At 41.2% G+C, this 14303-nt stretch overlaps 1 protein-coding gene across 1 annotated transcript in view; it reads right to left on the bottom strand.

Moving 5' to 3' along the window:
* Window positions 1-14303, bottom strand: part of LOC111970763 (eyes absent homolog 2-like) — a 56320-nt gene that overhangs the window by 31389 nt on the left and 10628 nt on the right. The window contains exons 2-4 of the mRNA XM_070445847.1: window positions 5851-5989; window positions 3319-3359; window positions 2891-3015 (exon numbers count right to left, since the gene is read on the bottom strand). Coding sequence (XP_070301948.1) covers window positions 2891-2993 — 103 coding nt within the window. The 5' untranslated portion in view covers window positions 2994-3015; window positions 3319-3359; window positions 5851-5989. The remainder of the gene's footprint in view (window positions 1-2890; window positions 3016-3318; window positions 3360-5850; window positions 5990-14303) is intronic.

Raw genomic sequence — 14303 nt, forward strand, 5'->3', positions numbered from 1 at the left:
AGTAGATGAGAGATGATTGCAGTACTGAACATGGTTAACACTGGGTTTTACAGAGAGGCATGCTGGGGAAACGGGATGTGTTGCACACAGCTGCAGGCTTCTAGTTTGAGGCCCCTGGTGTAAATGGATGTGAGGGATGTGTTGCACACAGCCTGCAGGCCTCTAGTTTGAGACCTGGTGTAATAGTGGATGTGAGGGATGTGTTTGCACACAGCCTGCAGGCTCTTAGTTGAGGCCCCTGGTGTAAATGGAGATGTGGAGTTGTTTACACCTTTTGCGCGATCACATTCGCGCTGCTGCTACTGTTTACTATCTATCATGTTGCCTCGTCACTTTATCCCTACTATATGTACATATCTATCGCAGTGACTCGTACCTCTGCACATTGACTCGGTACTGGTACCAGTACAGTATATAGCTGAGTTATTGTTACTATACTTGTGATTATTTCTTGTGTTTTATTTGTAATATTATTGTTATTTTTTGTTATTTATTTTTTAAACTCTCTCAAGAATACCTATTCAAGATACCTATTCAAAATAACCTATTCAACAATACCTATTCACGATACCTATTCAGATACTATTCAAGATACCTATTCAAAATAACCTATTCACAATACCTATTCAAGATACCATATTAGATACTATTCAAATCTATTTCACGATACCTATTCACGATACCTATTCACGATACCTATTCACGTACCTACAAGATACTATTCAGATACATATTCACGATACCTATTCAAGTTACCTATTCAAAATAACCTATTCACAATACATATTCAAGATAACCTATTCACGATACCTATTACAATACCGTATACAACTATTCACGATACCGTATTCAAGATACTATCACGATACCTATTCAAGAATCCTATTCACGATACCTATTCAAGAATATCTATTCAATATACCTATTAAGAAACTATTCAAGATACCTATTCAAGATACCATTCAAGATACCTATTCAACGATACGTATTCAAGATACCTATTCACGATACCTATTCACAATACCTATTCACAATACTATTCAAGATACCTATTCACGATACCTATTCAGATACCCATTCAAGATACCTATTCAAGATACCTATTCAAGATACCTATTCAAGATACCTATTCACGATACCTATTCAAGATATCTATTCAATATACCTATTCACGATACCTATTCAAGAAACCTATTCAAGATACCTATTCAAGATACCTATTCACGATAACCTGATCACAATACCTATTCAAGATACCTATTCACGATACCTATCTCAGATACCCATTCAAGATACCTATTCAAGTATACCTATTCACGATACGTATTCAAGATACCTATTCAAGATACCTATTCACGATACCTATTCAAGATATCTATTCAATATACCTATTCACGATACTTATTCAAGAAACCTATTCAAGAATACCTATTCAAGATACATATTCCAATACCGTATTCACGATACCTATTCAAGATACCTATTCAAGATACCTATTCAAGATACCCAATTCACGATACGTATCTAGATACAATCCTCATCGATACCTATTCAAGATACCTATTCAGATACGTATTCGAGATAGTTTTAAGATACCTGTTCAAGGTATATATGTTAAAGATACCTATTCACGATACCTATTCAAGATACCTATTCACGATACTATTCAATAACGACTATCAACGATACCTATTCACGATACGTATTCAATACCTATTCACAGAATCGTCCTATTCACGAGTACCACAAGTAAGGTATTCAAAGATGATACTATCGAACCGATACCTATTGTCACGAGATACAGCATTTCCATCGTATCACGATATAGTTCACGATACGGGTTCTATTCACTCGATTACTATTCGTTGTAAGATCCTGGTTCGACAATACGGCTGTTAAAGATAGCTAATAATCAGATACCGTATAGTTCAACGTATATCTCCCGGTATGCAAGATACCTTAGTTTTTTGGACCGGATAGCGTATTAGTAACATCAAGTATGATTCAAGAATATAGCGTATTCAATCCAGGGTATTCAACGATACCTAATTGGCATCGCTGTATCGTTATTCTCGGAGTACGCTTATCACGATACCCTCTACTGTTTCACTGATAACAGCTCAGTGTTCACGGTGGGAGTAAGCTACAAGATAACTATTCAAGATCCTTTCAAGTACCTATTGCACGTATCCTAAATCCACTGATACGTATTCCTCGATAGCAACCCTATTCACGAACCTATTCAAGATACTATTCACGACTGACCGTTATTCAGATCAGGACCGTTAGGAGCATGTCTGCTATGAACTGAAGTAACGGTGTATTGATATAGCCAACTACGCTTATTACGCCACACAGAGAAAAGGAGAGAGACTGCCACACTGAAGTGGAGCAATTATACCTATTCACGAAACCTATTACTGATAAGATAGTCTCCGAGACCTATTCCAGATACCTTAGTTCACAATACCTTTTTCACGATAGACGCAACTTCAAGATACCTATTCAAGATAGCCTATTCACGTAATGACAATATGACACTGAAGCCTATTCACGATAACGTATTCGAAGATACTATTCAAGATATCCAATTCAAGATAGCCTAGTTCACGATACTATTGCAAGACTACTTATTCACGTTAGTACCTGATACCGTATTCACGATACGTATTCATATTCAAGATACCTATTCACGATACATATTCACGATACCTATTCAAGATACCTATTCACGACACCTATTCACGATATCTATTCACGATATCTATTCACGATATCTATTCACGATACCTATTCACGATACCTATTCATGCTGCCTTAGATGCTTTACAACTTTCAAGGTCCTATCCCCCCTCTTCACCCCCGTATTGAAGGAAATGCTGGTACTCACTGTAGGAGGGCATGCCGTAACCCTGGGCATGGTGAGTGTATGGTGGGTAGGGTCCCGCAGGCTGGAGGCCGGGGCTGTACTGGGGCTGTCCGTACGCCGACATGACAGCTCTCAGATCAGCTGATCTGGGAGGAGGAAGTAAAGTTGGTAAGCAACGTGGGGACTATATTTATTGTACAAATTGCCTCGTTTTTGAGAATGTTGGCTGCTTAGCTTATGCTATGCTTTGCTATGCGTTTGCTATGCTTTGCAATGCTTTGCTTTTCTATTCTTTGTGATGCTATGCTTTGCTATGGTATGCTATGCGATGCTATGCTTTGCTATGGTATGCTATGCGATGCTATGCTTTGCTGTGGCATGCTATGCTTTGCGATGCTCTGCGATGCATTGCTATGTTGTGCTATGCCTAAGATGTCATCAACACTCACTTGCAGATAAAGTAAGAGTTTGATATGGAGTCTTAGAGGCCCTAGAGGGAAAAATACACGAGAGAACAGAGAAATGTATAAATACCAATCAAAATCATATTTCATTGAGAAATTAAAAGAGCAATAAATATGATGAGATATTATTTCACAGTGATATAAGGCTTTATACAATTCCAATTTCAATACTTAACCATAATACAATAGTATGACATTTGATTTTTTTAAAACATTACGATTCCACTGTGTAAGTTTCATAAGAGACCTGGGGCCTCATTTATCAAGGTGTGTTCGCACAAAAAATACTCTAAACCTTACGTGCAACTTTTTCCCTGCAAAGGATGGTATTGGGGGGAAAAAGGTTTGAACTTGACAGGAATGTGTGCGTATGTCCACGCAAGTCTCAAACCATGCATGGGCACAACTTCTAGTGGTTGAGCAACCATGTTGCAAATACAGTAGATTGCTTAGCAGCATGTTATCTAATATATTTATTTAACTTTTATTATATACTGTAGATATACATCTGAATCAAATTGCAGGACATGTCTCTCCTTTTGTGATATGACTGGTTTAGTCTGCTACACACAAATATTAGGCTACATTTTATCCATCGCTCATTCAATAGCCAAGCATGCTACCATTTATTCATGGGTCATTCAATAGCCACGCATGCTACCATTTATTCATGGGTCATTCAATTAGCCAGCATGCCTAGCCGATGATTTTTCAGGGTATTTCAAAGTAGCTCAAGAATCATGCACCATTTTAAGGGGTCATTAAGATAAGCAGGCATTGCTAGATTAGTTCATGGTTTCATTTATAAGCTGACTTGCTCATACCTAATGGGGTCTGTCTAGCCATGCATGCTAAACTGAGATTTATTGCTCATAGGTCGATCTATGCCCGTCGCTAAATTTAGCAATGGGTATTTAATGGCAAGCATGGCTAGTTAGCATTGTATTTGGGCGATTCGTCAGTCATAGGCAGGCCAGCTACGGATTTATTCAATGTGCTCATTCAAGCAAGCATCGCGACCGGTGATTTATCCATGGTCGTCTATGCGATGTGCAATTAGGCTACATGGGCATAACATTTATTCATAATGGGTCATTCAAGGCACGCATGCTACCTATTTATTCATGGGTCATTTCATAGCCACATTACATTAGTATCGGCATCATTAATAGCCAGCATGCTACCATTTAATCATGGTCATATAAATAGCCAAGCTGCTACATTTTCATCGTCATTCAATAGCAAGCGATCATTATCCATCGTCATTGAATAGTCAAAGCATGACTACATTTTCTCATCACTCACTCTAAATAGACCATCGCATGAGCTATTCACGATATTTTACTATCGTCATTAAATAGCAAGCAATGCCGATTTTATGGATCCATCGGTTACATCTCAATAGCCAGCATGCTACGCATTTAGCACGCACGTCATTCAATAGACTCAGCATGCTAGCATTTACATCGCTCATTCATAGCTACCATGCTGATAAATTTATTCATGGGTCATGGTCAATAGCCAGCATTGCTACCTATTATCCATCGCATGCATACTAAGCTAACCATGACCATTTATCCATGTATTGATCCGCAAGCTACATTAAATTTAGGTGGTATCAGCATCTACGCATTTATTCATGGTATCAAGTAGCCAAGCTATGCTACTCATTTCATGGTCAGTCAATAGCCAAGCATCTACATTTATTCATGGTCATTCAATAGCCAGAGCGCTACCATTTTATCTGCGTCATTTCAAAAGCCATCACAATGCTACAATTTATCATCATCAGGCATAGCTAAGCTGACTTATTAACCAAAACGCGCATGTGGTGCAGTTATTCGAAGATGCAACATTATTCAGGGGTCACGTCAATGCACATTGGTTGAAGTAAATGAGCGGTGTTCCTTGATTATGCTGTGACAGTCTGGATAGGCTACAGTATTGCTGTGCGATTGAAGCGAGACATCATGGCCTAGCTTATTTCATCTCAGAGCCTGTACCAAAGCATGAGATAGAAACATAATCATCTATTGATAAATTAAATATTGAACAACAATTTGTCTTTTGCATAGAAGTGTGGGCTATAGCATTTACTTTTAAATTGTTTGAAAGGACAATCAATCTTTCAGAATGGGTGACCAATGTTTGTTACAGGCGTTATGCGTTTTTTGTTAAAAAAATATAAAAACATTCTGCCTTCACCTCTACAGAAATGTCATCAAATTTGCTTTTGCGATTTCTTTTAGTAACTATCATGGCCCAGTTCCAACATCTCCAAATCATACAGCAAATTATGACATTTTTATTACCATAAAATGTGGATGGAGGGTGTTTTCCAGGCAGGGTTTTAGCGCTCGTTCACGAGCCCACAAATATACTGTAGTATGGCTCTGATTTATCAATGAAAACATGCGTATATTTTGCATGCAACAGTTTGATAAATCCCAATCATTTGCTGCGCACGGAAATCCTATAATGTCCACGTATTGAGAATTGAGTAAGACATTTACGAACGGTTGATAAATGAGACCCCTGTTGCTTCTTCAAAGGAAAATATATGTTGTAAATGTCTTCACTGTTACTTGACTCTGTGGAGAGAGTGTTTTCTTCCCTGGTAAGACACAGTCACTCAAGGTCCTCGCCGTCAGCTTTCCTGTGAAAACAATAGTGAATAAGCATTAGAAGTATGTAGGGGATTGACAGATAGCAACATGCCTCGGGCACTGACTTGCTTGGAAGTTTGAACAGAACTCATATTTCGGTGAAAAGAGGGGGTGGATAATTAACCTACTCGGAATGTTAACAAAGTGATTTGGGTTTTGGAACGAATGGAGTTCCTGACAGACAGAGAGACAGACGGATGGACAGACAGACATGCTACAAGTTGAAGAAAGGTTTATATAAGAATGCACCATTAGTGATGCCACTGTCAAATGCCTGCTGTAGGTCCTTCTTCCTTGTCAGTCAGAATGGCTGTTTGTTAGTAAGAACTTGACAGTGTCCATAGTTTCCCGGGAAAGCACTGAAGAATGCCCCACTTCTCTGCTTATCTCTCTCTCTCAGCACCTTTTTGGCACGCGTACTGTACTGCATCACATCACCATGACTTGGGAGAAGTAAACTAGGCCAAGTTAACCGCGTAATCACACAGAACAGAGTTGTTTGTGACCTAGAAGCACATGTAAACTAAGTCAACTCAGGCCTACTGTAACATTGATGTGAAATGCCAATACACACAAAGCACCAATATATCCAGACTCAGTTCAGCAGAATGATGCATTGCAATTATTGCATAACCCTTAATATACATGTGCAATAAACTAAGACAATTAGACAAGCATTAAAATGGCATCTAATAGATGAGAATGAGAGTCTGTGAGAGCTAAGGACAGACAGAGAATGAGAGAGAGGGCAGGGAGAAAGAGAGAGAGAGAGAGAGAGATAAAGAGAGTGATAGAGAGAAAGAGAGAGAGATCAAGATAAATAGAAAGAGAGTGAGATAGAGAGATGGAGAGAGAGAGAAAAAGAAAGAGAGAAAGGAGGAAGTCAAAGGTCAGTGGGTCAGGGGTCACAAGGTCAATACCAACATTCATCATTCCAAACACAGGAAGCTGTCCCTGGAGTGTATCTCTTTCTACTCAGCAGACCCCAAGACCTACTGTTACTCCCCCTTTCTCTCTCTCCCCCTCTCCCTCTCTATCTTCCCCTCCCCTCTCCCTCTCTCTCCCTCTCCCTCTCCCTCTCTATCTCTCTCCCCTCTCCCTCTCTATCTCTCCCCCTCTCCCTCTCTCTCTCTCCCCCTCGCTATCTCTCTCGCTCCCCTTCTCTATCTCTCTCTGTCTTTTTATCTATCAATCGCTTTCTCTCTCTCCCCTCTCCATCTCTCTCGCTCTCTCTCTCTCTTTTTATCTATCGATCGCTTTCTCGCTCTCTTTTTACCTCTCTTTTCTCTATTTTATCTCTCTCTCTACCTCTTTCAGACTACTGTTCAATGAGAAGCTCAAAAGGGGACATAACCAAAACAAACCATATGCTGACCATGTACTCTATGTGTTTCTAACAACTGCTCAATCAAAACAAACAAAAAAAACAGACAAACAGAGTCTCAAACAAAAGGAAACTCACTGCATATTAACTTGAACATGATCTCTTGTGGCTCAAGAAGATTGAATGACCTAACTTCAACATATGATGAAATGCTAATAACTTCATGACAGAGTAGATCCAATGTGTCTTCAGTCATTCTCCTGCATTTATTTGACATACTATGCGACTGTAAATATAACAGAACGCTGGTCACTTTCCCCCTCAAGTTTCATACCTATTTTACAGTGGCTTAAAAAGGGTTTATTTACATAGCAATTACATATGTTGACACATATCCATGTAGACACATACATTTGAAGTCAGAAGTTTACATACACCTAAGCCAAATACATTTCAACTCAGTTTTTCACAATTCCTGACATTTAATCACAGTAAAAATTCCCTGTCTTAGGTCAGTTAGGATCACCACTTTATTTTAAGAATGTGAAATGTCAGAATAATAGTAGAAAGAATGATTAATTTCAGCTTTTATTTCTTTCATCACATTTCCAGTGGGTCAGAAGTTTACATACACTCAATTAATATTTGGTAGCATTGCCTTTAAATTGTTTAACTTGGGTCAAACATTGCGGGTAGCCTTCCACAAGCTTTCCACCGTAAGTTGGGTGAATTTTGGCCCATTCCTCCTGACAGAGCTGGTGTAACGGAGTCAGATTTGTAGGCCTCCTTGCTCGCACACCCTTTTTCAGTTCTGCCCATACATTTTCTATAGGATTGAGGTCAGGGCTTTGTGATGGCCACTCCAATACCTTGACTTTTTTGTCTTTAAGCCATTTTGCCACAACTTTGGAAGTATGCTTGGGGTCATTGTCCATTGTCCACTTTGCTGTTGTTCTGGGATTGATTTGCACTTTTCGCACCAAAGTATGTTCATCTCTAGGAGACAGAACGTGTTTCCTTCCTGAGCGGTATGACGGCTGCGTGGTCCCATGGTGTTTATACTTGCGTACTATTGTTTGTACAGATGAACGTGGTACCTTCAGGCATTTGGAAATTGCTCCCAAGGATGAACCAGACTTGTGGAGGTCTACAATTTTTTTTATGAGGTCTTGGCTGATTTCTTTTGATTTTGCCATGATGTCAAGCAAAGAGGCACAGAGTTTGAAGGTAGGCCTTGAAACACATCCACAGGTACACCTCCGATTGACTCAACTGATGTCAATTAGCCTATCAGAAGCTTCTAAAGCCATGACCAAATTTTCTGGAATTTTCCAAGCTGTTTAAAGGCAACTTAGTCAACTTAGTGTATGTAAACTTCTGATCCACTGGTATTGTGATACAGTGAATTATAAGTGAAATAATCTGTCTGCAAACAATTGTTGGAAAAATTACTTGTGTCATGCACAAAGTAGATGTCCTAACCGACTTGCCAAAAGTATAGTTTGTTATCAAGAAATGTGTGGAGTGGTTGAAAAACKAGTTTTAATGGCTCCAACCTAAGTGTTTGTAAACTTCCGACTTCAACTGTATCCCAATTGGTACATAGGACTAAGAACTGTTCAACCGGTTTGTGGTCATTGAGTTAATAGACTTTCAATTGGTAAAGAAATTCAACACAATAGTGCTATTGTACTGACAAGTCCAGGAGCAAATGTAAGTTTGTTTGCAACTTTCAATATAAGTAAATAGTCCAGACAAGGCGATTGCTGTGCCAATTCAACGTCTTAGAAACACTAAATAATGTGTGAACCACTTCTCAGATTCACATGAGAATAAGTAACGATGAGAGAGAGTAAGGTTGACAGTAAGGTTGACAGTAGGAGAGAGTAAGGTTGACAATAAGAGAGAGTAAGGTTGAGAGTAAGGGAGAGGCAGGTTGACAGTAAGAGAGAGTAAGGTTGAGAGTAAGGGAGAGTAAGGTTGAGAGTAAGGTTGACAGTAAGAGAGAGGAAGGGAGAGGAAGGTTGACAGTAAGGTTGACAGTAAGAGAGAGTAAGCTTGACAGTAAGGGAGAGTAAGGTTGACAGTAAGGGAGAGTACGGTTGAGAGTAAGGTTGAGAGTAAGAGAGAGAAAGGGAGAGTAAGGTTGACAGTAAGGTAGAGGAAGGTAGACAGTAAGGTTGAGAGTAAGAGAGAGAAAGGGAGAGTAAGGTTGACAGTAAGGTAGAGGAAGGTAGACAGTAAGGTTGAGAGTAAGAGAGAGTAAGGGAGAGTAAGGTTGACCRTAAGGTTGACAGTAAGAGAGAGTAAGTTTGACAGTAAGGGAGAGTAAGGTTGACAGAAGGTTGAGAGTAAGAGAGAGTAAAGTTGAGAGTAAGGTTGACAGTAAGGTTGAGAGTAACAGAGAGTAAAGTTGAGAGTAAGTTTGACAGTAAAGTTGAGAGTAAGTTTGACAGTAAAGTTGAGAGTAAGTTTGACAGTAAGATTGACAGTACGGTTGACAGTAAGGTTGAGAGTAATAGAGAGTAAAGTTGAGAGTAAGCTTGACAGTAGGTTTGACAGTGAGGTTGACAGTAAGGTTGAAAGTGAAGTTGAGAGTAAGGTTGACAGTAGGTTTGACAATAAGGTTGACAGTAAGGCTGAGAGTAAGAGAGAGTAAAGTTGAGAGTACGGGTTCGTCATGGTTGAGGAAAAAAGGTAACAGCTCTTTCTATCCCTCTGATGTTGACAGTGTGCTCTGTGCCTACAGGGCACCTCAATCTGGTCATGCAGAACCCTACTGCTTGAACTGTGTCCTCAACACTGACATCAGACTGACAGAGACAGAGGAGAGACATGACAGATAGGCGCAAGATGGATATTAGCAACTGCAACAGAGAAAGAGAGGGGGATTGAGAGAAAGGGGGAGGGATGGAGGGATTGCGAGAAAGAGAGGGGAAAAGAGAAATCTTTAACTAGAACATTTGAAAGAGGATGAGAGTTACATAGGTTGTGAAGCYCAATATTGAACAGCAGACATGACAAACAAAAGTCTGTCTGTACATCCACAGAGGCTAAAGCTTTCCAAAATGAGTGGATTAGCCATAAAACCTGACTCCTGAGAATCCGGTCCTCTTATGTGTCAGTCACATGCCATTTCAATTAACAACAGTTCTTTTGACAGATACATTGCACATAATGATGAATCACATGTTATGGCAACTCCAGCTGATGCAGCCGACCTCCCCGCTTCTCCAAACACGGCGACGTGAGTCATTGCAGCACGGGCTGTTTTCATAGTAAATAATAGTATTCCTACTGTGGAGGGGCCAAAGGACTCTAAAAACCACTTATATTCCTGTGTTAATGACCGAAAGGGAAACATAAACACGGTCGGACATTAAAGGTGTCGGGGAGCCGGGGCGATGTATAGTCAGTCAGCAGTGTGATGTCAGTGGACAGGCTGGCCGCAGGGTCGGATGGACACACTGGAGCAAAATATAAAAAAGGTGCCGCTTTAGTTTACAGCTCCGTTTTACCTGGTATCTTCCTGGTATTTACTGAGGAGGTATGTGGTAACAATGTGTACTTTCTGGTGCTTACTTCAAATAAATCAACATCATTTGTATCAATCTACCTGGTAGCAAATGGTTCATAATGCTGCTTGTATGAATTGAATTCTAAAAACCTAATTAGAGCCACCTAAGTTATTATTATCTAATTTTGTGTCATATAATTTCTCAATAAACATCAGCTAAACAATCGACATGAAATAATAACCAGAAACAAAAAGCCTCACCAGCGAATCATAAGGCCACATCTGACCTCTCCCAGTCAGCTGACACATAAGAGTAATCCCACCACACCATACAAGGAAAACACACTTGTTGACTCACGGCTGTACAAAGGCGATATAACACTAAGCGGTATGCACTATGCAGCAGACCGACCACGCCAGCGGGGAACTGAACATGGGAAAGTGAACCAGGAGCGCCCAGTCCGAGCCCCCGGACTTCCCCTCTCGTCCCTGTGATGCGCAGGGCGCTTCCTGGTAGAGTCCAGCGGAGCCCAGCGGCAGAGCCAAAGGGCATGGGAACACAGGGAGATCTGTCCGGTTCCAGTTGAAACCCAAGCTAAAACAAACCTCAACAGGGCCATGGCCCCGTCGGCCTCAGTCGGCCTCGGTTCACCTGTAGACTTTTGCAAGAGCTGGCTTTTTTTCACGGGTATCGGATTCTGCAGTACTGTAGGACATGTTGCATCATACCTCTCTCTCTCTGAGGTTTGGAATGACAATGGTTGGATGATAGTACAGTTTTTCTTTGCCTGAATAAATGATAGTGCGTCTTCTTTTGTTAAAAAAATGTCTGTCTATGTACAGTGTTATGTACTGTACTTACAATATTATGATGCATGTAGTCTACTCTGAAAAACCTGTGTGTGTGTGTTTCTACGCACATGTGTCGTCTGTGCGTCTATGTGTGATGGATGACAGGTAAGTTGCACAACGACCTCTAAATGAGCTGACCTCTCCCTGCAACATAACGACTGCATGCGACAGGCATTACGGTGACTGACTACCTCATAATGACACCATATGGACCTCCACCTGGAACCCTAAGTTCTGCCCCAATGACTGCCTGGGGGGACTGAATGCACTGTCGCACACAGACAGACCCCCGGCTCTCTCCTCAACAAAGGCCCCTGAACAAGACTTCAGTATTGCAGTCCTGACATGACTCCCTGCTGGAAGTTAGTGCCATCTGCTAGTGATGTCCTCTATGACCTTCTGCCTGCCCTTTGACACAGAACTACAGCGCAGACAGAAGACACACTAAGAACAGTACAGAACATTAAAGAGATAGGCCTACGTGAAAACATATCTTGTAATACGTCAATTGTGCATAATCTAGGTAGTCTGCAGTACATTAGGGAGGAACTAGGCATACATACCTAACTAGAGGCATGTACAAGCCATAAGGTAATGTTCAGCAGAGACGACACAACCACAGAGAGTTTACAAAGTGGACAGTCAAGTCACTGTATTGTCATAGAAACACCACATAAAACTCTGTCATAAACCAACAATCCCCTCAACCTCTGCATAGCCAAACCACATAGAGACTAGAATAGAAGAGAATACCACCATTATTGTCCACACAAGGCAACTTTCCACATGGACACTCAAGTTTAAATTCTGTGGACACACACACACACGCACTCACACACACACACCACCACACACCACACACACAAATCACACACACACACACACAACCGACACGACACCGACAACCCACACACACACACACACACACACACACACACACACACACACCACACACACACACACACCACACACACACAGACACACCACACACACACACACCACACACACCACAACCACACACACACACACACACACACACACATACACACACACCACACACACCACGCTCACTGGGCCTGTCTCCACACAGAGCCTGCGCGCGCTTCACCCAGTCTGCGCCCCCTTTGAACCGCATGGCTCGTAAATAAGACTGGCTGCCACACTGTGGTGTGTTGTGTGTGTGTGTGGTGTGTGTGTGTGTACCACGTGTGTGTGTGTGTGTGGTGTGTGTGTTGTGTGTGTGTGTTGTGTGTGTGGTTGTGTGGTGTGTTGTGTGTGTGTGTGTGTGTGTGTGTAGTGTTGTGGTGACAGAGACTGGGAAGCAGATGTGATGACGGTAGTGGGATTACAGTGCAGCCTAATGGTGCTCCTGAGAGCAGGCACTCCACGACAGGGATGCACCTCAGAAGCCAGGGATTTCTTCAACACCCTGAACCACTGCCGAGCACACCATCACACACCCACACACACACACACACACACACACACACACACACACACACACACACACTGAGATAACACGAGCCCCCCTAAATTGGGAGTAGAGGAGGTAGCCCCTAGATACTGACCTTGGGTCAGTTTTATTTCCCCCACCAATGGTTCAGGTTAGGATTTGAGGAGGGGAAGCTGATCCTAGAGCTGTAGCTAGGATAAACTTCATCCTGGAGTTCCCCTAGTTTCCCCAGTCCTAATCCCTGTTCCTAGAATTGAATTCAAAATAACCTGAATCATTGTAATTTTCCCCCCCAGGTGAGTCGTTAAGAAGTCATTGACATGTTATTTTACTATTACAACTTGGTTGATCAAGAAGTGAACAATCTTCAAAAAAGTGTCCAGGGAATCTTAGCCAGTGTAGTTAGTAAGTCTGCTTTGAGACAAGTGTTATTTTTTGGTGTGGGGGAAGACATTCAGAAGGATGAAAGTGTCTTAATGTCAGTAATGTCCTGGTTTTATTGATTCATGTGTTTGTTGATTGAACCGTATGATCAGGACAAGCTCAGGGACTGAACACACTAATCAAAAAACACATATAGGCATCCATCTATATGGCTTAGGATCATCTCCTGTTTTGGCAAACCCACTCCACATGTCCACATATACAGCTGAGCGGAGCATGCCAAGGCAGGCTATATGTGTGAGGACTCCAAGGCTGCGTTTAGACAGGCAGCCCAATTCTGATCTTTTGCACAATTATTGGCCAAAGAGCTGATCTGATTGGTCAAAAGAATAGTTAGTTGGAAAATATCAGAATTGGACTGCCTGTGTAAACAAAGCCAAAGATTCCTAAGTGAAGCATATATCTAGACTCACAAAGACCATGAAACGCCCAATAATATTGAAAGTATTTATTGGAATGATCTAGAAAGAGTTCAAGTAATGAACCGATGGATGAATGTTACTCAGTTAAAACAAACTGCTATTAGGCTCTGCTCCGTTGTTAATTAAAAACAACAAATTAACCAATTAAATCCAATGTAACATTCAAATGAAAAGAGAAAATGGCAATTAAGTGGCTTTCAGCTCATAAAACGGTCCTTCCCGCTAGTACCTGTTGCTATTTGGTGTGTGTGTGTGTGTGTGTGTGTGTGTGTGTGTGTGTGTGTGTGTGTGT

Source organism: Salvelinus sp. IW2-2015, linkage group LG11, assembly GCF_002910315.2.
Source record: "Salvelinus sp. IW2-2015 linkage group LG11, ASM291031v2, whole genome shotgun sequence".
In the NCBI taxonomy this organism is placed as follows: Eukaryota; Metazoa; Chordata; class Actinopteri; order Salmoniformes; family Salmonidae; genus Salvelinus; species Salvelinus sp. IW2-2015.